The following is a 27,260-nucleotide window of genomic DNA, read 5'->3' as shown; positions in this document are numbered from 1 at the left end:
GAACTTGTAGCCGTTTATTGTTTATATCATGACAAATATAATATAAATAGCATGTGACCAGCCAAGTGCTGGAATGAATGAGCTGCTCCCGATTCACCCACAGCCACACACAATTAACTGATCACGATTATTAGATTCAGTAATCAGTCGCGTTCTCACCGTCACGTGAATCGGAAAACCAATCGTTTTTAAAACACACATCAGAGCCGTGCCCGATATCGTGGCAGATCCAGGGTCACTGCAGAGGTATTTATCAATTTGACATCGGCTAGCCGGCAGTATGCACCGTCCTCTGCAAAGTCAGCAGAAGGATTCCCTCCCTGGATAATCACAGCTGGACTCTCAGACAAGTCCCGACAACGGGCTCTTCCTGTCTGTGCAATTCCCCAGGGTCCCTCTGGATACACTTGGGCCCGGACATTCAGCGGAAGCAGCGCTGCTGGACAAGAGGCTGCGGGATCACCTCTGACGTCACACAGTTCAGGGCCGCTACCCGGTCCGTCAGAAGTAAACCTTGCGCTTGGCCATTAATGGGGACGGAGGCCATTAAGTGTGAGGGCGGGAAATCAGTCAAATTGTCCCCATCCCGCGGGTGGAGATGCTGACACTTTCAGATGTTCACGGATCGCTCTCAGTCAGAAACACTCTCAGTTCGGGTCTGGGTTCCTGCAGAGATCTCAGTTCTTTCTCCCCGGTCGGACTGAAATCATTTCTCCACAGCCTGAATGAGATGGAAGAATAAAGATGAGTTAAACAGTTTACACAACAGTGTCAGTAACAGGGGTCTAGGGTTAATGCTTCAACAACACTCACAGACAGCTATCACCAAAAACCCCCCGAAACGGATGATATTTTAACACATTGGATATTAACACAAATACTCGCCGGAATCGCTTCAGACCCGGGAGGCTCAGTATGAGGCGGCGGAGAGCGGGAACAGAACGGTCTGTCAGCGAATTTAATGCCAGGTACAGCTCCGTCAGTGATGGGATTGCACAGAGAGCGGAGACGACATCTTCGGCACCAGAATCGGTGAGACCGGCATTGTCCAACCTGGAGATGAGAGAGAGTGAGGGTGAAGGACACTGAGAGACAGGAGACGGTACAAATCCCCAGTGTTTATCAGTAACACAATTACTGATCACATTAATGTTCAGTGTCAGTCACCCAGTGACTGTAAACACAATCTCCCACAGTCTGGTACTTACCACAGTTTCTGTATTTTACACGCCCGTTTCCTCAGAGCCGCAGACACCAGTTTCACTCCTGAATCTCCCAGTTTATTATCATTCAGGTTCAGCACCGTCACTGACCGGTTTATGCCGAGTGCGGAGGCAAAATCCTCGGCACCAGAATCTGTAAGACCGACATCCCACAGCCTGGAGATGAGAGAGAGTGAGGGTGAAGTACACAGAGAGACAGGAGACGGTACAAATCCCCAGTGTTTATCAGTGACACAATTACTGATCACATTATTGTTCAGTAACAGAGAACCTGTGACTATAAACAATCTTCCACAGTCTGGTACTTACCACAGTTTCTGTATTTTACACTCCGGGATCCTCAGTGCCGCAGAAACCAGTTTCATTCCTGAATCGCCCAGTTCATTCGTTCCAAGTCTAAACACAAATAGAACAATTTATGAATAAATTTGACGAACCAAATGATTCAAACCGTGGGTCTGTGGGAGTTTCTCTCACTCGGATATTTCAGGAAACATTAAATCCTTCAGTAAATCACAGATTGGAATTCCCCTCTCTGTCAATGTACCTTACTGCTCAGTCCAGGGTAAGATCTATGTCGGTAATTGAGACTGTCGGTGTGATCTTGTAAACATCCCAATTTCTCATTCACTGACGGTGAGAAATTGAGTTCCTGAAGAAACAGCGTTGGAAGGGCAGGGGTGAAAGATTGAAAAGTGTGGAGGAGTTGTGAATGGGAAAATGACCACGGGAGATTGGGGAACAGATGAAAAGCGAGACAGGAAAAAGATCCCACCTGAGGATTTATGAACAATTGGAGATGTATAACATGATTAGGAGTAGTCAGCATGGCTTTGTAAAGGGCAGGTCGTGCCTTACCAGCCTGACTGAATTTTTGAGGATGTGACTGAATATTTTGATGAAGGTAGAGCAGTAGATATAGTATGTATGGATTTCAGTAAGGCTTTTGATAAAGTACTCCATGCAAGGCTTATTGAGAAAGTATTGAGGCATGGGATCCAAGGGGACATTGCTTTGTGGATCCAGAACTGGCTTGCTCACAGAAGGAAAAGTTTGCTTGTTGACGGGTCATTTTCTGCATGGAGTTCAGTCACCAGTGGAGTGCCTCAGGGATCTGTTCTGGGACCCCTACTCTTCGCGATTTTTATAAATGACCTGGATGAGGAAGTGGAGGGATGCCTTAGTAAGTTTGCGGATGACACAAAGGTTGGAGGTGTTGTGGATAGTGTGGAGGGCTGTCAGAGGTTACAGCGGGACATTGATAGGATGCAGAACTGGGCTGAGAAGAGGCAGATGGAGTTCAACCCAGATAAGTGTGAAGTTGTTCATTTTGGTAGGTCAAATAAGATGACAGAATATAGTATTCATGGTAAGGTTCTTGGCAGTGTGGAAAATTGTAGAGATCTTGGGGTCCGAGTCCATAGGACGCTCAAAGCACCTGCGCAGGTTGACTCTGTAGTAAAGAAGTCGAATGGTGTATTGGCCTTCATCAATCGTGGAATTGAATTTCGGAGCCGAGAGGTAATGTTGCATCTATATAGGATTCTTGTCAGATCCCACTGGGATTACTGCGGTCATTTCTGGCTACCTCAATACAGGAAACCATAGAAAGGGTGCAGAGGAGATTTACAAGGTTGTTGCCTGAATTGGCAAGCATGCCTTATGAGAATAGCCTGAGTAACGAATAGCGAATAGTGAAGGAAGATGCGAGGTGAACTGATAGACGTGTACAAGATGGTAAGAGACATTTATCGTGTGGATAGTCAGTTTTTCCTCCAGGGCTGAAATTGTTGCCACGAGAGGAGATATCGGTGTAAGTTTTTTTTTTACTCGGAGTGGAAAGTGCGTGAAATGGGCCGGCGGCAACGGTGGTGGAGGCAGATACGATAGGGGCTTTTGAGAGGCTTTGGGATAGCTACGTGGAGCATAGAAAAATAGCGGGCTAAAGGTAAGCCTAACAATTTCTAAGGCAGTGAAGTTTTCGTCAAAACTTTGTGGGCGGAGGGGCCAGTATTGTGCCGCAGGTTTTATATGTTTCTATGAGGAAGGGAGATGGGGAGGGGTGATCCGACATGAGGAATAGGGCTGAGGGACGGAGATCCCAAAGGATGAAGAGGGAATGTGTGAGAGAGGCCCCATTGAGGGACGCGGGATGGGGAAGAATGATCCCGAAGGGTGGAAGAAGTTTGGGGAAGAAAGATCCCACAGTGGAAATAGGGATAGGGAAATAGATCCCCATTGGTGCAAGGGGTTGAAGAGGTCGATCGGGTGGGAAGAGTTAATCTGAACTGAGTCCCGCTGTCGGGAGAAGAATGCCCACATGGGAGCTGCATATATGGCAGTGAGCACAGTCACACGCGGGATAGGGCAGGTGGAGGGCTGTCTCAGAGGTATCTCTATAGCTGTCATTCTGCTGAAGGTCTCTTGTCCCTCACTGGGAAGGGGGTGTGAGGCTCTGACCCACCAGCTGCAATCAGTCTCGTTCTGGGTGTCAGTAACAATGAGAAAGAATACTGTCAATGGACAATGACAGCGAGAAAGAGTCAGTGATTTACTACAATCAAAGCAATAGCTGTTGTTAATGGATCTGATGAAGTTTCCAACATCGATTTACAAGGAACTATGGAACCCTCTTGTCTTTGGGAAATTACTGGCCGATGTCCTGGTTATTTGCGACAATTCTCCACAATCGGATTTACTACAGTTTAACACTACAAGACCATAAGAACATGAGAGCAGAATTAGGCCCTCTGGCTCAGAACCTCCTCATCCCCAGTTCCCGGCCTTCTCCCCGCAACCTTTGATGCCATGCCCAATTAAGAACCTATCAATCTTTGCCTTAAATACCCCCAACAACCTGCTCTTCAAAGCTGCCTGTGGCAACAAATTGCACAAATTCACCACCCTTTGGCTACAGAAATTTCGCCGTATCTCTGTTCTGAAATGGCGCCCTCTTTTCTAGACTCTGCAGCCATGAGAAACATCTAGTCCATCTCGGCCTCCCAACATTCAAAAGGTTTCAATCAGATTCCTCCTCATCCTTCTCAGTTCCAGAGAGTACAAACCCAGAGCGATTAAACGTCTCAGTATAACCCTTTCATTCCTGGAATCATCGTTGTGAACCTCTTCTGGACCTTCTCCTTTTCTCAGATGAGGGGACGAAACCTGGTCACAATACTCAAAGTGAGACCGCGCCAGTGCCTTGAAGGCTCAGCATCGCATCTTTGTTGTTGTATTCCAGACATCTTGAAATTAATGTAAACATGGTGTTTGCCTTTCTGACCATCGACTCAACCTGCAAGTTACACTTCAGGGTGTGCTGCACAAGAACTCCCAAGTCCCTCTGCCTCTCAGGTTCATGGATGTTCTCCCTGTTTAGAAAATATTCCGCATATTTATTTCTACTCCCAAAATGCACGATCATGCATTTTCCTATATTGTATTCCATTTGCCACTTTCTTGACACTTTCTCCTAATCTGTCCAACAGGAACCCGGAGAGAATCTGGGAAGGCTTCAGATCGCAGTTGACCAAAACCCCATCTGTAAATATAACCACAAATACTTTCACATTCAAACAACACAATAGATGAGTTTCCCAGTTGAGAATGAGAGATAAATCAAGTTACTCCAAGTTCTGGCATTTGTGCAGCCCGGGTCCCAGCCGTTCGATTCCTTCACACTGAATGTGGCAGCGAACCAGGTCGAGGTGTTTTATTGTATCACAAAATCCGATGACATGAGACAGGACCGCGCAGTCAACCGGGGTCAGTGTCACTCCACGGAGTGAAAGTGTTTCCAAAGATTCCAGTGGGGCCTGAGCCAGTCCAGGATTATTTGACTCAAACAGGTAGTGCAATGTGTTCAGGAGCCTCCTTTTACCAGCTTCACTCCTCGTGTTTCCACTCTGGCGTTTAAACTCCTCCCTCACCCAGTCAATCACCCGGCAGGTTGTTTCATGAGGAAATCGACCCAGAAACTCCTCCAGGCACCGAGCTGTCATTGGGGAGGAGAGACCAGCAACAAAACGGAGAAATACCTCAAATCGCCCATCGGTCGCGTTGTGGGCTTCAGTGAGGAATTTCAGGATATCCCCGGGATGTGGATTCAGGAATTGTGCGACTGCAGCTACAAACTCTTGGATGGTGAGGTGTGGGAATGTGTACACCACACTCTGAGCAGAATCCTCTCTCTCCAAGAGCTCCATCAGGAATCCGGACAGGAACTGGGAAGGCTGCAGATTGTAGTTGATCAAATCCGCATCTGTAAACACAATCTTCCTCTCGGACACCCCTCTGAAGGCCATCTGACCAACCCTGAGTAACACATCACGGGGGTTCTCAATCTCACGGCTGTGGTTTTTCAGGATGTTGTAAATATAGTAGGAATACAGTTGGGTGATGGTCTTGGGAACTCGATGCAGATCCCTGACCTTCTTTGTGAAGAAGGGGCCCAGTGCCAGAGCGAGGATCCAGCAGTAGGAGGGGTTGTAGCTCATGGTGTACAGGATCTCGTTCTCCTTCACGTGTTTAAAAACAGCTGCTGCCACTGTCTGATCTTCAAAATGTCTGATGAAATATTCCTTCCGCTCCTCACCAACAAATCCCAGGATTTCAGCAGCGACACTGATGTCTGCTTCTTCCAATAAATGTAACGCAGTGGGACGGGTGGTCACCAGCACTGAACACCCTGGGAGCAGCTTGCCCTGGATTAAACTGCACACAATGTCAGACACCTTGCACTTGAACTTAGGATCTGTGCATGAGTCCTGAGATTCTGTACATCCCCGACTATCAGTAAAATCGATCTTGTGTTTGAATTCATCCAAGCCATCAAATATAAAAAGCAATTTCTGTGGGTTCTCCCAGACCTCTCTCAGCAAATTCCCAAAGTAGGGATATTGATCCAGAATCAGTTTCCTCAGGTTTATTCTACAGTTAATGGAGTTAAAATCCCGGAATTTGAAACTGAAAACAAATTGAAATTGTTGGTATATTATCCCCGTGGCCCAGTCATAAACAATCTTTTGTACCATTGTTGTTTTCCCGATCCCTGGTACTCCGGCCACCGCTGCCGAACTCCCAGATTTGGAGTTACTCCGGGAGAAGCTGCTCTGGAATAATTGATCAGTCCGGATTTTTTCCAGCTCTCCGCGGAGATGTTTATCTCTCAATTGTTCATGCTCTCTGCCTCTTGCCAGCAGCTCATGTTCCACCAGTCTCCGACCTCGAACAGTAGAAATGACCGTGAGCTCAGCGTATCGATCAACCAGCTGGAAAACCTTCACCTTCTCCCTCATCAGGATCGTGTTCACTCTCAGTGTTTCAGTTCGTTCCCGCAGGGTCTCCTTGTGTTTCTGTTGAACATCTTTAATGGGAATAGAGAACATCGTCAAAATGTTAAATTTCCTAGCCAACAAAGAACCTTATAACTGCATTTCAAAATTCATTGTTTGAGATTACATGAATTAATTCAATGTTTCCATGGCGATTAGGACAGAAAGTAGAATTCTGATCACAGGCACTGGAACTGATAGTAATGTATGTCCCAGAGAAGACCCAATGCTCATAATCTGGTACTAATTACTGCTGAAGGTGTACATTTCCCTGATTTTGCTCTTGCAATCCTGACTGAGCTTCAAAGCAAGTTTACCATTACAGTAAATATGTAAAACTCACAACATGTAAAACATTGTATTCAATATTGACAGCTGATGTTAATGCTGATGTCGTATGCATAGACTGTATTTAGCAAAGTTGCACATTGGGGATTCACAGGTGTTCACCGCTCTTACATTAAAACAGAAGCAAAATATGCGTGAAATACTCAGGGCAGCATCTGTGGAGTGAATCACAGGGAAGTTTTGAATCGAAAATCCATATGAATTACAAGTCAGAAAATCAGTCGTTTTCAGTTGCAGAGACGGAGGAAGAGAAGAAAGATGGAAGAGAATATGCGGAAATGGGAATGTCAACAATTGATGTACGTCATGTTTGCGGTGAAGTCTTGGCAACTGCTATTGATCGGTCTGGCGACAGGCATCTGAGGCGGTCTATATTGACAACTATCAAACTCTAAATCGGTTTATTATTGTCGCATGCACCAAGATATAATGTTAAAGATTTTTGTCTGTCATTCATAGCGATCAGTTCATCACAGCTGTGTATTGAGGCTGTAAAAGGAAGAACGAAACGGAATAGTTCAAGGAAACAGTGTTGCAGTTGGCAATAAAATGCAGTGCAGGCAGACAATAAGGCACAAAACAGAAGAATAATTGGCAGGACAGCTTTTCTTTTTTTGAACTAAGCTCCTGAGCTACAGAGTTAAACAATTAAAAGTAGTGTTGTGGAAAACACTTGAAAGCATGTATACAACTCGAGCGCCTAAAACATTTGCATTTGATGTGTGAGGGATGCTGACTCAGCTGTCACTTTTAAACACCAGCTCCAAACGTTTATTTTTCACACTAACAAAACTTTTCCTTTTATTTTCTTGTTTGTAGTTTATTCCATTGTAATTCTGTTTCAACTACAAAGTGTGTCTGAAAAGTGCTTAAAATTAATAATGATTATAATAATAATATTATTATTATTTATGTCATTTTTGTTATCATTGCTGTTAATATTATTTTTATTTTCGTGGTTCAACCTAGTAAAATCTGGGGTGCGGGCATAGCCAATTAGGCTCACTTATCAATCGCAAAGAACCTTTGGACTATTTTAGTGATGTTTACTATTGGCGCTTTCTGGAGATATACATAGTTATTGCTATGCATGCCTGATTGTTTAACACTATGTTGTCGTGACTTTGGACGGTACTAGATAAAATTATTGGCATCTGGACTGTGTATACACTGTTCATGTTCCATAGTCTTTCAATTTCTCCTTTTAACTCAGCACATTTATAGCGTTTCTCACTCATTGATTTCCGTCTGCTCTTTGTTGTTATTATTGTCATTATTATTATCATCATAATTTGTTGTTGTTGTTGCTGATAATAATACTGCGGCAACATTGTGTAATCTGTTGGATTGTTTCTGGTTTTTCTGGCATTTCCGACATTTATCATTTTGAACTTGACGGTCTTTAATCTATTACTTAATAAACTTATTTGTGTTAACCACCTGGTTCTGTATTGCCACAACGATCCCCTCTGTTTCTCAGAAAATGCCTCCAACTCTGAGACAGGCCTTCAGTACTTCCTTGTCGATAACTCGTATGTTCAGATCGTGGGAATGTTTCAATGGAGATTCATTGATTAACTCTCACTTCGATAGAGATAATTTATTCACCTTTATGGGTGTGCTTTCATTTACGTTCAGTGATGTGTACTTCTTAACAGAATTGCACGCACTTGTATGGAGTGCTTCACAAAATATCCTGATGATATTGAACCAGATTCTGATTCTCATTTTTTTTATCTAATTGTGTTTTTCTGTCGGTTCCTCTTCCGCCTCATACTGTCCTAGCCCGTGTTAATCTACGTTAGTACGTGTGCGCATGGTGGTTTCTAAATGTTATTACTTCTGTTCTTATTTTACTTCTGAAATGTTTCAGATCGATTTTGGACATGGATATTCTGTCTACATAGTCAGACAGACAGATAGACACACTTTATTGATCCCAAGGGAAATTGTGTTTCGTTACAGTCGCACCAACCAAGAATAGTGTAGAAATATAGCAATATAAACCCATAAATAATTAAATAATAATAGCTAAATTATGCCAAGTGGAAAGATAAGTCCAGGACCAGCTATTGGCTCAGGGTGACTGACACTCCGAGGGAGGAATTGTAAAGTTTGATGGCCACAGGCAGGAATTACTTCCTGTGACGCTCAGTGTTACATCTCGGTGGAATGAGTCTCTGGCTGAATGTACTCCTGTGCCTAAAACAGCATCCTCTTTTCAGACACCACCGTCAGGGAGTCCAGTTCCACTCCCACAACATCACTGGCCTTACGAATGAGTTTGTTGATTCTGTTGGTGTCTGCTACCCTCAGCCTGTTTGCCCAGCACACAACAACAGTACTGGCCACCACAGACTCGCACTATTAACATAATGCGTTAATAGGGGTACAGCTGAAGTGTTTACTGGATTCGTTATATTTTCACCGTTGAACTCTCTTTGGCAGATTTTCTGCGTTGAAGTAAATTCTGTCGGATTTCCCTTTGCCACACGTCAATCTCTGCTTGTTGATATCCCAAATATTTACATATTTCATATTCACCGATCGGTTTTGTTGTATCCTGAAGCTCGGTATTATGTTCTAACAGCTCCGCTGCACTTTCCCTCATGTTTAACATTCTCCGAAGTTTATGTTTGTATCTTCGGGAAATAACTCTACTATTTACAGTGCCGAACACGAGGATCCTTCATCAAAGAAAGGGGATTTCCTTCCTCCCATTTAACGGGGCCCTAACCCTCATCTCTACCAAGTCGCTCTCAACTGGCCTCACCCCATCCTGACACTGTCACATCAGGGATAGACGTCTTCTTGTCCTCACCTACCACATCAGTAGCCTTCACATCCATCACATAATTCTCTGTATGATCCGCTGTCTCGAACGTGTTACCAGCTCTAAGCACGTTTTTCCCTACACCAGGCCCCGCCACCAATTTCCACTTTCTGCAGAGATTGCGCCCTATGCGAATTCCCTGTCCACTCGTCCTTCCTCACTGATTAACCTCCCGGTAATTAACCTTACAATGGAACAAGTGACACACCTACTGCCGCATCTCCTCTCATTAACATTCTGGGTCCCAACTAGTTCTTCCAGCTGAGGCGCCCCTTTGCTGCGAGTCTTTTGGGGTATCCAATGCTCCTGATGTTTCACCAAGCACCTAAGTCCGTCCACGAGAAAAAGCGGGATCTCCCTGTAGCCAACCATTTCAATTCCGCTTCCCATTCCCGTCCTCCTCTACTACTACGCTGAAACCATGCCTTATGGTGGAGGAGCAAAATCTTAGTTTACGTCGGCTGGCCTTCGTCCTGAAGGCATGAATACCTATTTTTCAAACTTCCGATAATTGCCTCCCTCCATTCCTTCACTATTCCCCAGTCCCGTTTCCCTATCTCACCGTATCTCCTGACCCGTCCATCATATCCCTCTGGTGCTCCTCCCTATTCCCATTCTTCTGTCCTCTCCCATCAGGTTTTCCCTTCTCCAGTTCAGCAACACAAGTTCCTAGCTTTTCACTTCATCATCTCTTCCTCTCCCATTTTCATCTACCATCTGCCAACTTCAACTTCTTCCTCCGGTTCTCCCAACTTGTTATCCTACTTTTCCCACTTCTTTTCTAGTCCTGATGAAGGGTCTCGACCGAAAAGCCAGCTGTTTACTCGCTTCCATAGATGCTGTCTGGCCTATTGGGTTCCTCCAACATTTTGTGGGTGCTGCTATTATTGGAATTAATTCTTTCAGCTTTACTGAAGAAGGAGCGTATAATTTCAAATCAGCCAAGCCTGGCACGTTTGTCAAGGGGTAACTTACCTATTTATTTTTTTTTAACTTGAGACCCTATTTTTGTCCTGCTCAGTAAAGAGAGCGGGATTAAAGTTAGACAAAGCTATTGTGGGTTTAGTTGGTCGCCTTGGAACATATTTTGGCGTATTTTGACGCCGGTGTTTGTTCTGTCTTAATTGATAACGTGATTACAGTACGCCAATGCCTCAGCCGATAAGATCGAAATTTCACACGTATTATCTCTACCTTACACATATTCCATTAAGCATAAATGTGAGATGGAACCAATTTTTTTCCTAGTCAATATAACAACATGAATTTTTGTGCTTCTCCTCTGAGATTGATTTACAGTTATATCATCTATTGTCAGATGTTCTTTAAATCCTTTCATACCCTTTCAGCATCCTTATATCCTTATTGCTCAATCTGTAGGTATATTGCAGTTATCTAGTGAGTATTTATTATTGCCAAGATGCATGATGTTATAATTTCATATACAACATGATTTTATTATATTGAACAGCCCATTATGAAATAATATGTGGCTCTTCGTTAGTGTAAGGAATGCAGAATAAAAGCTGCTCTTGAGACAGGTAGACATATTTTCAGACTTTTCTATCTTTAGACTCATGAGAGTACGTGGAAAACGAATGTTTGATCTGCGTTTGGATTAAATAGCACTGTTTCAGGCGGGGTGAATGCAGGGTCTTGGTAACTTGTTCGAGTTCTTCTATGAGGCGACGAAGTCGGTATTGTCGATTGCGATTGTGTTAGTGCGTTTGACAATGTCAAGGTCTCATTCAGAAAATAACATGCTTGAGAACTGTGTAGAATTGGCTTATTGGATTCATTATTTTCTTCTCTGTGGAAGACGGATACTAATGTTAATTATAATTTATTCTGGCAGGATTCCTTGTTCCTTGACCAGTGATGCTCCACGGCGATCCACTGTGGGATCCGATGCATGTACGCATGCGCACACGCATACACGCACCTGTATCGATATGGATAGACAGATAGAGTGGATAGGAAGACAAGACACGTGCTTGTCTGTATTAGTTCAGGATCTCAGTTGGGAAGTTGTTTTGCAGCTGTAAAAAACTCAGGTCAAGCAGAGAATCCGCCTTTCAATGTCAGGCCCGTGTGGTGCAGTTTGTAGTTCAGACTGTAGGAGGACTTAGAGCGATTCAGAGAATGGACAAGGAAGTGGCAGGTGAAATACAGCGTAGGAAGGTGTACAGTCATGCAATTTGGTAAAAGGAATGAGGTGTAAACTATTTAAAAAACTGGGATCAAGTTCAGATATTTTAACGAATGCTGTACTGCTATTGGAGCGGAGGTTCACAAAAAATATCCCGGGAATGAAAGTCTTACCGTATGAAGAGCGTTTTGTTGCTGGAGTTCAGACTAAGGTGGTGTGGGAGTTGGGAAATGGTGGGGTTTGGAATGAAGTGGTTCTCATTGAAACCTATCGAATCTTAAAGGCCCATATAGAGTGGGTATGCAGAGGGTGTGTCCTGTAGTGGAGGAGTCTTGGACCAAAGCAGAAAACCGCAGAATTTCACAGATCCACCTCCTTGTCCCTTTTTATGAGAGAAGAGGAGGTGAATTTGTGTGAAATTCTTCTCATAGAGCGCCTCTGAAGGACAAGTCGTTTGGGTATATTTAAAATGCAGTTTGATAGGTTCCTAACTGGTGAAGGCTTCAAAATGTACTGGAAGAGGGCAGGACAGTGGGTATTAGAGGATATGCGGAACAATTTTGATGAGCCGCTTGCGCTGATCCCGGTACTGGGTCTTAAGTTCTTAGCCCGCATCTGGAGTCTTGCATTCAGTCCTTTAGTCGGACCTTTGAAAGGGTTGGAGAGGGCGCAGGATTGATTCATCAGGATGCTGCCTGGACTCAAGTATCTTGTTTACTCTGGACGTTGAGGAGAGACACAATGGAGGAGTATAAGGTTTATGGCGGCCAACTTAGAGTAGACAGTCAGTACGTTTTTACCCAGGATTGAAATATCTAATACCAGAGGTCACTTAGATAAGTTCAGAAGGGATAAATTCAAAGAAAATGTGGGTGGGGTTATTTTTCAAACCACAGACTCGTGAATCGAATATACTGTCTGGAGACGACTGTGATAGGCCTATTAAATATGCTCCAAGATGTACACATAAATGCGCAGGAAATAGAAGGATATGTTCAATGATATCAAAGAAAATACCAAAAGTTATATGAATAGTAAAATAAGGAGTCGATGGATATCAGTCTGCTGGAAAATGATAAAGGAGTTGTAGTAACAGGAACCAACAATAATGTGGGCAAACTCAACAGATAATTTCTGTCGGCGTTAACATGGAAGAGTCCAGCAGTCTGCCTAATTATCAAGCATATCAGGTGCAGAATTCAGTGCTATTATGAAGACATGGTGTTTTCGAATCTAAAAGGTCTACCGTCAGGTAAGTGACCTGCATTGGATGATCCAATCTACCAAGAGCCGCCTGGGGAGTGTGGGGATTCCCAGTGCGTTGGATCAGGAGCAATGGCTTCACGAACTCGTACAACTGGATTAGTGGAAAAATAGATTGCAACATTTTGGTTCCAACGAGAGATTCTCTGAATTGTAACTGTATGCAGAGATCCGCAAATAAATTATGCCGAATTTTGATTACCAAATGGGAGTTCCAGATGGATTACCAGATGGAATTCAATCCGGACAATTGTGAGGTGACGCATTTTGGAAGGACAAACCAGAAGACTGAGTACAGGATTAATGGTCAGTTACTTAAGAGTGCGGATGACAAAAGGGACCTTGGGGTTCAAATCCATACATCCCTCAAGGTCGCTGCACAGGTTGATAGGGTATTTAAGTAGACCTAGGCGATGCTAGGCATCATTAACAGGGGGACTGAGTTCAAGAGTAGAGGGGTCATGTTACAACTCTGCAAATCACTGTTGAAACCATCTTAGAATATTGTGTTTAATTCTGGTCACCTCATTTTAGGAAGCTATGGAGAGGGTGCAGAGAAGATTTACCAGGATGATGCCTGGTTTGCAGAACAAGTCTTACGACGCACGGTTAGCAGAGCTGGAACTTTTCTCTTTGGTGCGTAGAAGAATGAGAGGGGACTTGACAGAGATCTACAAGCTTATGAGAGGCATAGATAGGGTGGATAGTCAGTACTGTTTCCTAGGGCACCAACAGCAAACACCAGAGGACATATGAACACAATTAAGGGAGGGAAGTGCAGGGGAGACATCAGGGGTAAGTTTTTTTTTACACAGAGGGTTGTGAATGCCTGGAATGACTTGCCAGGGATTGTGGCGGAGGCTATAACATTAGGGATATTTAATAGTCTCTTGGACAGCACATGGATGAAAGAAAATGGATAGTTATCGGGTGGTGTGGATTTAGTACTTTTTTTAAGGATTATATAGGTCGGCACAACATGGAGGGCTGAAGGGCCTGTACTCTGCTGTAGTGTTCTATGGTTCTACGGTTGTAAGTTCTGCCAAGGCACAGTCTAACTTTTGAGATGTTTGAACTGTGCATTTATCACTCACCTCTCAGTTGTACAGGTAACTCAGATAACCCTTGGGTGATGTCCATGTATTTCTGCGGATCAAGCCCTGGTTAAATCAAAAGAAAAATGAAAACTATGCTAATATAAGAAAAACTCCTTCGTTCAATGATACTTTGTATTCAGTGCGTGGATTTAACATACCGAACTTCTGTATTTCCTTTAGTATTTTATCCAACTTCGGTAACTCGGTCCTCATTTTCACAAAGGAGTCCCATATCGCCCTTTGGATCCGGCATCCTTTGCCCATCACCAAACTGAGGAAGAGTGCGGAACTCTCCGCTCGCGTTCCCTTCTCTGTCAATTCATTGACATTCTATAATATAGAAACAATGGCTTTATTGCGTGGTAGACAGAAAAAACATGGGAAATGTGGAGGAAAATATGTGGTCATTGTCCCGTTGGCTTTAGAACAGCGGCAGTTACTGGGCTGACGCCTCATCCTCTCAGTAAATCTCTGTATTGTCATTAACAGGGAAACAAAAACTGAAGGAAATTCCAAATCAATATTGTCTATGAATTGGGATTAAATGACACCCAGCAGTAGATGCAACTTGATTAATTTGCTCGACTGTCAATGTGCAATATTACATCAACAAGATGTGACAGCCAGGACAGAAGGCTGGGTAGACCGAGAGAGAAGAATCTGGACGGCGGGCATCACTGAAAGAAGATCATATTTGGGTACATACATCCAAGGATGAATATGGTATCAAAAGAACATTTAGTTAGGTGGAGCGATAAGTTGGACTCCGTTGATAATCAAATCCTAGAAAGAGGTGACATTGAATAGGATGATGTAGAACCCTGTGAGTAGAGTTATGAAACGGGAAAGATAAAATGACTCTGATGGAAATTATGTACTGTGGTCCGAACAGTAGATAAGATGTGAGCTACAAATTACAATGGGAGATAGAAATGACATGCAAATAAAAAATCAGTATTAAAATAATTATGAAGTATTTCCTTATGCAGGTAGTTTTGAAAATCAGGTTGGTGCTGTATCCCAATAGAGAAAATTTGTAGAATGCCGAGGAGGTGTCTTTAGACAGCAGCATGCGGGTGAGCCTTGTATATGTAAGAAGCTTTGTATTGGGACAGATTTGACTTTGGAGTTTAAGGTAAAAGAACCCTGAAGTGTCATTGATCATAATATGATAGATCTCATCGTGCAGATTGAGGGGGAGATATTACAGATATTAATGAATCTCATTGAGAGCAGTGTGACTGGTGTGACTGGCGTGCGTAACAAATGTAATTATCTCATGCGACTTTTGGCTGTATAGGTCAGATCTAGGACTTTACCATGACTGCTTCTGAGGTCCTTGGAGAGGGACCTGAAATTGAGTGCGCCAGTCTCTCTGGAATTAGATATTCAGCTTGTCAGCAGCTTTCTATTTCCCCTTTTTTCCGTTTTCTGCCCTTTTAGGAAAGAATCGTGATTCCTGTGGTCATGAAATTTCAGCTTTCTGCGTGGTAGCTTGTGTCTAACCAACGCCATACAGTATTTCGCGGCAGTTATTAGAAAGGCTGCTTAAGACGAGACAGTGGATGTTGTCTACATGGACCTTAGCACGGCATTTGAGAAGCCAGCGAGTGGTAGCATATGGTTGCATCTCTGATTGACGGCCTCTGACTAGTGGTGTGCCGTAGGGATCGTGCTTGGTCCGTTGTTTCTCATCTGTATCAACGAACTGGATAATAACGTGGTTAACTGAATGAGCGACTTTGAGGATGACACATTGATTGAGGGTGGGTGCAGTGGACTGCGAGGAATTCTATCATTGCTTGCAGCGGGATATGTGCTGAAAATGGGCAGATGCAAATTAATGACAAAATTGCGATGTGTTGCACTTCGGTAGAACCATCTATGCTAGGTCTTGCACAGTGACTGGTAGGACTACAAAGAGTGTGATGGTACAAAGGAAATTAGGAATACATCTCCATAATTCATTGAAAGTGGCAGCTCATAAAGAATCGATAAGAATGTTTTTGGCACATTAGCCTCCATAAATGAAAATATTGTGTACAGTAGCTGGGATGTCGGCTTGAAGTTGTGTAAGAAGTTGGTGATGCCAAGTATGGGATTTTGTGTGCAGTTGTGATCACTTCCGACAGGAAAGGTGTAAATATGGTTGTAAGAGTACAGAAACAATTTACAAGGACTTTGCTTGGTGACACCGTGATCAGACTTATAAGGAAAGATTGAATAGATTACGACTTTATTCCTTGGTACGTAGAAGATTGAGCGGAGATTTGATAGAGGCACGCAGAATCATGAAGGGGAGAGATCGGGTAAATACCTGCAGTTTTTCTTCACTTAGATTGGGGGCACTACAACAAGACGTCATCGTTTAATGTGAAAGGTGAAAATCTTAAGGAGAACATGAAGGGTATGCTCTTCATTGTGGGATTTGTAAGTGTGTGGAAAAAGCCTAAAGTGCAAGAACCGCATGCAAGTTCGATTACAATTATTGAGAGAGGTTTTGATAGATACATGAAAGGCAGGGATACAGAGGGCTACAGTCCTTGTAAAATCCGAAGAGAGCAGGCTGTTTAAATTGTCCAGCGTGAACTAGATGGGCCAAAGAGCCTATTTTTATGCTGTACTTTCCTATAACACTAGAACACTAAGCCAGGCATTTGTTTAGGATCTCATTTGGAAACCAGAGCAGGTGTGTTTAACAAGTTTCACTCTCTCAGTAATTGCAGTGGTGCCAATTGGCCCACTTTACAATCTGAGATATTCATCAGATGAGTTTGACTGACTGTTCCGATAAGGTGTAAAATTCAACAGCCTAGGCATGCAGTCACTGCTCTTATATCACACAAGTACAGCAGGTGTGAATAGGAAAGCCGACGTTCAGCCTATATTTCCCAGTGCTTCCCACCTGAACAAGCTTTTACAGCAGTAGCCCGATATGCTGGAGAAAATTCAGATATGAGAGTCTCCATTAACAAATTGAGCTCCTAAAATATGCAGGAGATTAATTTTGTTCACAATGTGCTGAGAAAGCTGCAGTTCTGTGACAATACACCAGATACACTCACCTCATTTTCTTGTGCACTGAAATGTCCCTCCATGTTCAACATCCTGCTGAGTCTTTCAACCCTTTCTTCAATCGCTTGTTCCAGTCTGTCCCTGTAGAACTTTGTCAGTTGGTACAGTTGATATTCGTCCCCCTGCGCCAGGCGGTCAGAGATTGTAGTCTCTGGCTCTACGAATATAAAAAGGAGAAGGTAGACAACAACTCAAGTATCCCTCGTCTCAGTGCTCTCAAGCCGTTATCTCTCATCGTGTCTCCAATCTCAGAGTTCACCTGCATTCAGCTGCAAACACATATTTCGCCCCAAGCTCCAGCAGGAGCCTTAAAAACCTACCCAACAGTGTTCTCATCATTACATTATCTAAAACGAGCTCAACCCACCCCAGCGCTCCACCCACTTCAATTTAGGATGGGCAGCTAATGCTGGGGCTGTCAATGATACGCTCTTCCCATAGACTCCCAGGTAAATACATTTCCTTTAACACTCCTCTGGAAATGCTCTCTTCACCCATACAGCTGCATTTCCTCTTAATGCACACACTGGAAGTCATCGGAAGTCATTTCCTGTACTGGGTAACAAGTGCCCGATTACAACACATGTAACACAAATACACAATTCACCCCTGTCCTCTGACCAAACCCCACAACAAGGCCTTGTATTTTCCCTCCTCGCTACCGGATTCTGCGAACAAATCACCCTCATATTTTACCCACCCGCTCTTTCTTGGGGACTTGACAATTCCATGTTTGATGAGCTTCCGAGCTGACAGGCAGTTGCCTCACTGGTGCCGGTTCCAGGGTCCTGCTCAGTGTCTCTGACGTCACTGTCTCTGGGCTGACTTTGCTCCTCCTCCAGTGCGGCCGGACCGCTTTCTATTGGTGCCTGCCTTGGTACCTTGCTTCCCGTAACCCGATCATCTTCCCTCGATGAGCTGCCTGGAAAAAGTCTCTTGAGTACATTTCGCACCCACGTTAAGGGCTTTCCTGAAAAAAAATGATGAATTGCAGATTATAACAGAGTGATTTACAGCTGATCAGAACAAGGATTCACAATTGGTGATTATAAAGGAGCCGAGACTGCTGGGTGACCATCCCGATAAGCCGGTGGTTGGACACATCCACTTCCAGAAAAAGAACAGAAAATAACCACTGTAATACTGATCATTGGCTACACAGTAGTTGAACACTGATGACCAGGGTATCTTAATGGAACAGTGTCGGGTGATACCGGGAGATATCACTGAGATTATCCCCCACAAGCAAAAACCTCCTGTGACCCAAATTCCCCAGTCCACTGCGTCACACAGATCAGACATTGTATTATACCCTATTCCGTTCCCTGGGTCACACTTTCTCCGCCAACTGTGGCATAAACTATCTCTGGGTCACACACTGACCACACTGTCGAGTCCCCTGGGTCACAGTCAGTCCATTACCTTGAGATCGATGGTGCCCAGTCACCCGGGTCCCGTTCCGTCCCCTGAATGGTGATCGTCATGTAACTGCTATAAGAGTCATTGGCAAATCTCGCTGAGAGAGTCTTAGAGAACTTTAGAGAACTTCGTGAAGTTCCGGTTACTAAACTATTCGAAGGATGTATTTAGGTCGAAAGAGTCCAGTGGATAATGATAACTGTCACTGGACGGGGCATGTTGGGTTTTGTGTTATATAGATAGTCTTGAATCGTTTGCCATGGACCATGGCAGATTGAAGTGTGACCGTACACATGTACATAAAATAAACAAGAAAGTATATAGGTTAGACACTTTGCAGGATGAGGGAGTCTAAAAACTCGATCGACAGACAATACATTTTTTCACGTGGAAGGCGATGGGTATAATTTCCCATGCAACGCAAATAAAGTTTCAATGTTGAGAAGCTGTGTGCTGGGAAGAAGATGGAAGTAGGCTACGAGGGAAAGTTGGACAAAGCAACAGAGAAATGGGGCAAGCTTAAAGATAAGTAGGTCAGTATGAATTTGGTGGGCCGAAGCGCCCGTTTCCATGCTATCATTTCTGTTTTATTCCTGCTGGAAACACGGAGTTGAACACAATCCCAATGCCGACAAGAGGCAAAGACAGATGGTCACTGATTATACCAGGTTTTTCATCAGAGCTCCTTGGAATTTAAAGTCATGTCGCAGATCAGCTCAACAGCGAAATCTTGGGAAAATTTTGATACCTGCAGTGTCCAGAATTATGGCACCATACTCTCAAAACCTACTTCATCCTCCTCAAGGAGGCACTGCCATCTTGTCAACAAATTACAAATCCTACTCATTTTTACATCGTCAGGTGCAAACACTCACACTGCACCATAATAGGGATCTGTAAAATTTACTCAGCTTTCCTCCACTGCGTTTCAGTTTTAAAGTCCACCATGCATTACTATTGAGGGCTGCAATCATTTCTCCACTACCATCGTCAGGGTTAAAAGTAAACTTATTACGAACGGTCGTGCAATATGTGCTTATTCACAATAGAACAAAGATACACAATCAAATCCATGAAAGATTATCAGAAAAGACTGACAGGCAATCACTACTCAAATGACAACTTTGCAAATAGAGCAAGTTATCAAACAGAAGAATAGGTAGATAAATCAATAAATAACGGAAGTGTGAACAACGGTCGTTGATGCCTGGTAAGTTGTGTTCAATGTTCAGTTTAGTGTTGAGGTAAGTGAAGTTATCCACACTGTTTCAGGATCCAGTTGGATAAATGGTTCGAACTGTTTCTGATCCTGACAGTGTGAGACCAATGGTTCTTATACCTCCTTCCAGGTGGCAGCATTGCGGAGAGCTTACGGACCGAATGGTGGAGAAAGCTTTTCCTTTCATGGACTGAGCTGTATCCAACACTTCTTGTCGGCTTTTCAATTCATGGGCATTGGAGTTTACATATCAGACCTGATGTCACCTGTCAGGAAACTCTCTGCTGTACCGCTTTAGAAATTTGTCTGAACTTTTCATGTCACCACGGGCACACATTATGCCTTCACTTGCTCATACGCTTGTTTCAACCACCCAGACAGCAAACACTGCCAATACCCTCTATCGCCGGTGATGGGAATTTCGAAGGGGAACTAAAGTTTACTGTTCCCTTCCCAAGATAGTAACAGATAAATCGAGGCTTCAGCACAAGGAAGGTGGTCGTTTGACTTCCCGTCCTCTCCTTAGAGCTCAAGCTCTCCACTTTTCGATATCCTCATGAATGCTTTCTGTAGGCTTCCCAATTTAATGGACCCCCTCCCGTGTCATAAGTGCCGTGTGCAAACAGTTTCAGGGCACTGTGCGTCTGTAACCCTGGTTCCCCCTGTTCGACAACACTATTCCGGGCCCTACTAATTACATGCATGTCCTGTCCTGGTTTACTTTTACGAAGTTGCCCTTCCAAAACATGAAATGCTGTGCTATCACGCAATCTATGAAATATAATAATGCTCAGCAACTTTTATCAATGAACGCTTGAAGTCACTTCCACCTCAGGAACTGTAAAGAGGTGAAACAGACCCTGACTTTTCCCTGAACTGTTACATCACTCATAAGACCGCCGTCACATTGATGTCTGTGTTTCTCAACCACGTGTATTTGAACCTCCTGTTCCTTTCATTCAAGTGAAGCTTTGCCTGGTGAGCGGAGTGATTCCACCATTACCGGCGTCAGGTCCCTGCGCTGTAATTGTTGGATCGATCCGTTAGTCAAGGCCTCTTTACCCGTGCGGTCAATTATCCTGTTTGGTGGCATTTTTTTCCTCTGCCCAGTGTGTTTTTCTACATCTGAACTATTAGGCACCAACATGGAAGGATTTTAATAATAAATATCCCAGTGACCATACCTGTGTCCATTCTGACTGTGACTGATGATTGTTGATTGTCGTCTTCTTGAACATTCAGGCCCCGGTGCACGGAACCTCCACCTGCTGGAGATGCTCTGTATTACAAAGAAACAAACAGTGAGTTAGACAGAGTATGATTCATTTGCAAATATGACAGTATCTCCATTTCTTATATCAGAGCAGCAGTGGACCAAACGACCAAACATCCCCAGTTAACATTAACTTTCACATCATATCAGTATTATTGCACATGATATCCGGTGATCCTCCTGATGGAGTCACACAGTAATAGACCAGGGATAGAGACCGCTCAGTGCAACGAGATCATGCAAACTACTGTGAACACCAAGATGGTCCAATATCCTGCGATGGGCCCATATCTCTCCAGACTCCTTCACATCATCTATCCGTCCCATCTTCCCTTTTCATGATACTATTCCACCTGCCTCATCCACTCTGGCAGTTCACTCCACATAATCACCAACCTCTGAGTGAAAACGCTGCTGATCTCCGTTTGAAAATTTTCCCTCACATCCAAAATGTTTCCCTAGTTTCCATCAACAGTGACGTCGGGAAAAGACTGTTAACAAGTCAGGTGAAGTCAAGTCAACTTTTATTGTCATTTCGACCATAACTGCTGGTACAGTGGATAGTAAAAATGAGATAACGTTTTACAGGACCATGGTTTACATGACACAGTCCAATAAAACTAGATTGAACTACATAATCAAAAAGAAAAAACTAGATACTGCTCGACGGCCCATTTCCCTAACTGATCAAGATCCGTTATAATGTACGATTATCTTCATTCCGCGCAGTGACTCTGTAAACTGCAAGCCTACTGGCCATTCGTTGTGCATTCCTATCAAAATCATTGTTATAAAGTAGCGAATGACGAAGTTCCGAAAACTTACCACTCTTTGCTTCCCACCTTCAAGTTAATTTTGAATCCAAGTCAGTCTGTCTCCCTGGACTGAATCGGACCCACTGTTTCACACCAAGCTGCCGCCTGGCACCTCGCCAAAGGCTTTGCCAAAGCTCGAAGTTCAACATCGCCTGTCCTAACTTCATTTCCAATTTTAGACAATGCTACGGTGACTCCTAATACTGAATTTTTGTTTATGGCATCATACTAATCAGATTTTATAGGATATTGTCAGGAATTCCAAATGCTAATGCTGGTAAAATTAGAATTTATGTGCTTGCAATCGAAAGTACAAAGTGAATAAGTTGATTGAAGGAAACACCATCAAACCGGACAATAAGCTTCCAAACTATTTACTTTACTCGCCAGCACATCGCCTGTCACCCGTCACGCTGTGCTCCTCTCTTCCCTCCGACATCTTTGAAATCTAATTCCCATCCCCTTTTTCTCTCTCATCCTGCCGAATGTTCACGGCCCGAACATTTTTCTCATAGATGAATCCTCGTCTGCTGAATTCCTCCAGCATTTTACGTGTGTAGCTTGTATTTCCAACATCCGCAAATTCTCCCTTGTTTGTATCCTTACTTTGGGCTGCGGAGACAATTCCTGTTCCAACAGATCAAGTCGGTCAGTATCGATTCTGACCGTGAGAAAACACACCCTGGAATAGATCAAAGAACACACACAAAATGCTGGTGGAACACAGCAGGCCAGTCAGCATCTAGAGGGAGAAGCACTGTCGACGTTTCGGGCCGAGACCCTTCGTCAGGATCTGATGTGTGTTGTTTGAATTTCCAGCATTTTACATTTTGTATGTGTTTTTTGAATTTCCAGCATCTGCAGATTTACTCGTGTTTGCTGTTATAGATCCGTTTAATTTGCGATGAAATGCTCTTACACTCTGCCCAATATCATCCCTACACGTGATCTCTGACACAGGCAAGTTCTGAATCAGGTGTAGCCTCACTTTCCACATGTGAATTCCAAAAATAACCTAATTTTTGTGTGGCAGAGATGATAATAGAAAATGAATGTTTCGCAAAGAAAACGCTTTTGCATCTTGCAATTGAACAAAATGAAAACATGATCTACTGCTTTCCCGTCACTCATGACAATGGACTCTTCTGGGGCTTGCAGCCTGCGGCCCCCGACTAATTACAGACCTCCAGCCAAAATATACACCTTCGACCTGTACTGCCTGTCTTCTAAGGACAAGCCAACTCGGAATCCTGGTGCCCAATTTACTATTGATCCCATGCATCACAATTTTCTAGATGAGCCTCCCATGAGGGAACTTTTCAGAACTATAAGCCAAGCTCCAACTCTCCCAGGACTCCTTACAATCGGTAATGTGCCGCAGTGTCTCGGCTATTCCCAGTTCTAAATCTGAGAATCCCGTATATCCAGGACAGACCTGGAAACTGATAATTATTTGACTGGGTGGGATGCCGGGCTGTGGTTCACCAGAGGGTGGGAATATATTTCAACGCGTCTCCAGCAGTTAAATTGAGAACACGTGATCATTATCTTACTATTGAGTGGGATCTGGAGCAGCGCAATTAGCTGCCATATTTCCCGTAGTGCGAAAGCAAAAAAAAAAAAGTTCAATAATATAGAATTGAAAATGAAGCAGTGTAAGCTCAGTGCAGGAGTATTTTATGCGTTACACACATATTGGATCTTTGTTTATCTTCAGCTGGTGCTTAACTTTCAGGATCAATCAATGGGCGAAGCCAGAGAGTGGTTGTAGATGTTTGTCTCTCTGAATGGTGGTTTGTGACTAGCGGTGCGCTGCGGAGAAAAGGGTTTAGTGTTTTATTGTTTATGATATTAACAAGTTAGATTATACATGAAAAGTTGGTGAAGCTGGAACACCATCTTTGCGTATTATACTAAATTTGAAAATTTGCGGGTGCAGGAGAACGTGTGGAAATCTACGAAAATTACAAATAGCTGAGAAATTGTCTTGACAACTTGAAGAGCGAATTTAATGCAGACCAGAGTGAGGTGATGCAATTTCGCAGTAAAAAAAAAAATATTGGTAATGATTGGTAAGGGTCTGCGATGTATGTCAAAACAAACTGACATAGGAACACAGATCCATATTCCCGTGAAAGTGGCACAAGAGTTAGAAAGGGTTGTAACGTGCTGTTTGGGCCTATTGACTTTAATAAATTAAGGTATTGAGAAGCGGATTTGGGAGTGAATGCTACAGTTGTAAAAGACACAGAGAATCCATTTTTTTAGAATTGTGTGCAGTTCTGTTCTACTTTGAGGAACAATCTCAATAACCGTGAAATACTGCAAGGAGAATTAGGCGGTGTGGACAGTGTTTCTCCAGAACCAGTCGCCTCACTACAGAATTGCCAACCTGGACTGAAGCCCATATACTGCCAGTTCCATATTCTTAGAGACGTCTTCCTAATATTATAACCCACACACCGACTCCCCTGGGACGCTTTGGTGTTTGTAGGATTACCAATCTGCACTGTAGCCCGTTTCCTGCCAGTTCTATATTCTCAGAGAGTCCATCGCAATATTATAACACAAACACACTGAGTCCCCTGGGACGTATTAGTCGTGGGTTGTGGAATTCCTGCCATTTCCGATTCACAAACTAAGGCAAACCTAATGACCCTATGCCTTGGCCGGGACTCATCATTCTGTAGATTGTGAGAGGATGCGGATACAGTTCAGCTAGTCTTCAGCAGCTAAACTGATCATATTTGATCACTGTTGTGGGATCATTGGCTGCCATGTTTCCAACAGTGTAAAATTATAAAGTAGAAAATGCTAGGAACGCAGTACATTAGACTACATCTCTGAAAGGAGAAATGGTGGAAGACCCAGTTCCAGAACTGAGACTGTCCAAGATGATACCGATCAGCTGATGTTTCTGGAATTTTCTCTTTTTACTTTAAATTTCCTGCAACAGCAGATTTCCCCTTTTTCATGTTAACGCACAGACAGTAAATGATTGCAGAATGTCTGGAACTTCCCAAAATTTGTAAATGCCATTCCCACCTCCATCAATTTGTTAGTTCAGAGTTCATTCCGACCCTGGTGTAACACACTCCATAGAGCCAATGCTCACAGCATCCTTTCCTCCTACTATCACTCTGTTACATTAGCTCCCGAGGCCACGGTCTCTACGCTGAGAGGCGGCGACCACAGAGCGATAAAAAGTGCAACATTTGCTGCAGCCCTGACGGGCGGTTACCCTGGAAACGGAGGAAGTGGCTCACTGAACATAACCGAACAACGGAAGTAACAGGTTCAACATCAGATGCTATGAGTTTCATCAGAACAAAGATTAACACTGCAACCATTTTGTAACAGTAAAACTAAAATTGTAATGGCTGGATTTAATCTGCCTTGTGTTGTATTCAACTAAATCTCTGGTAGTTCCAGCTCACTGAAGCGATTCCTGGATAACTCAATGAGCTGAAAGGTGCAAGACAATACCACACAAAAAAAAACAGAAATGTTAGAAGAAACATTGCTGATAGATAGCATTGCGGCGATGGGATACAGACTGGACAAAGGTTGGTCAAAATAACACGGAATGAGCAGAATGAACCAAGTTGAATGCTCCCCAATGTGATGAGGTGGACCCCTGACCTCACAATGCACATTGCATCATATGTCTACCTGCACCACACTTTCACCTCAACGTACTGTTGTAATGTATTGATATTCATGGATGGTACTGAAGACAGGATTTTCACTAAACCTCAGTTTATGACAATAATAAACGATACCCCTCTTTAATTGTGTTCGAATTATTAGGCAGACTAAACGTCTGCTTTGAAACTTCTGGAGGGAGACGTCGCTGAGTTGCACAAATAAGCGAGGATTCGTGATAAATGGAAAAGGCTTAATTCTCGCATTAATAGGGTTTCCACTTGGAAACATTGCCTGCACTTCGACAGGTCGTAACAGTGTAATGGAGTCAAGAGAACAATTGTCCATCCACACCGTGAGGACGTGGGAGATCTGGATCTCACTGTCCTGTCTGAACGGGAGAAAGATGAAGCTACCTATACAGGTGGGGGAGTGTCCCGAGAGTGCGATTACTCTGTTTAACCCTCTGCCTGCAAGAAAACAACGGGCCGAATTGCCGCTTCCGGTGTACTGGAATTATGTAAAACAATTATCGACCCCAGGCATCGATCCAAATGAAGATTTTAAGCCAATAATTTCAAATCTTAAGGACCAGGTGATAGAGGTAAAATCCCCTGGGTACAACTGAACGCATGGGTGTATTCGCGGCATCAGCAGCTCCACCCGCTCCTCGGACCAGAACACCAGGAGCTGAGAGGCGGCTATCTCAGGAGGTTCGGTGCGAAGGCAGCCTGTCCGGGTAAGGTAGCGGGACTCTCTGCCCGACATCAGAACCCCGCATTCGGGACCGGATTCAATACTCACCGGAGGGGATTTGATATCTTTGCGCGCAGGCAAATATCCGTCTCCCGGCTCCCGCCGACGATCCGCTTCTGCACAGAACGGAAAGAAAATACCGCCCATCCGGAGGCTGAGCATGCGCAGTACAATTGCCTCGTCGATACAACGGGGGCGGGGCCGCGGGAATAAACCGGCGGATGCTGCAGATCTGCGGTAAAATATGATCACGTGATCGATGGGTTGGTCAATTTCAGTCAGGTTTAACATCACCGACAGGCGTGATAAAATTTGTTGCCTTCACGGCTGCGGTACAATAATAAACAGAAAAAACGAAGTGAATTACAATAATTATATACATTATGTAGGTTCATTCACTATAGTACAAAATAAAACTAAACAATAAAAATATCTAGGCAGGCTTAACCGAAGTGCAATCGTTTTTGAGAAGACCAGATAAATGGAAAAGGCTTAATTCTCCATTAATTGCGGTTACATATCGGGACACATTGGCTACACTTTGGCAGGTCATAACAGGTGAATGGGGTAAAAAGAAACTCCCACCCATACCGAGAGAACGTGAGAGATCTGGATCTCACAGTCTTGTCTGAGCGGACGAATGATGAACTAGCACTTGTACGTGGAGCATTGCCCCACAGATGCTGCAGATCTGCTGTAAATTGGGAGTTCGTAACCGAATCACGTGACAGGTAGAGGGTCTCCCACGTACACCGGTGACTCTGCTCCTCGCCGCTCACAGGCCTCCGACGCTTCTTTCCGTATTTTCCCAT

The 27,260-nt window shown here is 43.8% G+C and overlaps 1 protein-coding gene across 1 annotated transcript; it reads right to left on the bottom strand.

The window, feature by feature from the left end:
* Positions 1–27,260, bottom strand: LOC132388166 (NACHT, LRR and PYD domains-containing protein 3-like). Its single transcript, XM_059960517.1, has 12 exons — positions 27,200–27,260; positions 26,497–26,680; positions 21,144–21,238; positions 18,022–18,291; positions 17,312–17,478; positions 14,405–14,576; positions 14,244–14,309; positions 4,851–6,588; positions 1,533–1,619; positions 1,209–1,379; positions 886–1,053; positions 1–721 (listed from the first exon to the last, which is right to left on the bottom strand). Exons 1-12 carry the CDS (start codon positions 27,258–27,260, stop codon positions 619–621), a joined length of 3,282 nt encoding a protein of 1,093 aa, XP_059816500.1. The 3' UTR covers positions 1–618.

Source organism: Hypanus sabinus, unplaced genomic scaffold, assembly GCF_030144855.1.
Source record: "Hypanus sabinus isolate sHypSab1 unplaced genomic scaffold, sHypSab1.hap1 scaffold_275, whole genome shotgun sequence".
NCBI lineage: Eukaryota > Metazoa > Chordata > Chondrichthyes > Myliobatiformes > Dasyatidae > Hypanus > Hypanus sabinus.
Note: the sequence above shows the minus strand (reverse complement) of the source record. Positions and strands in the feature narration are given on the sequence as shown.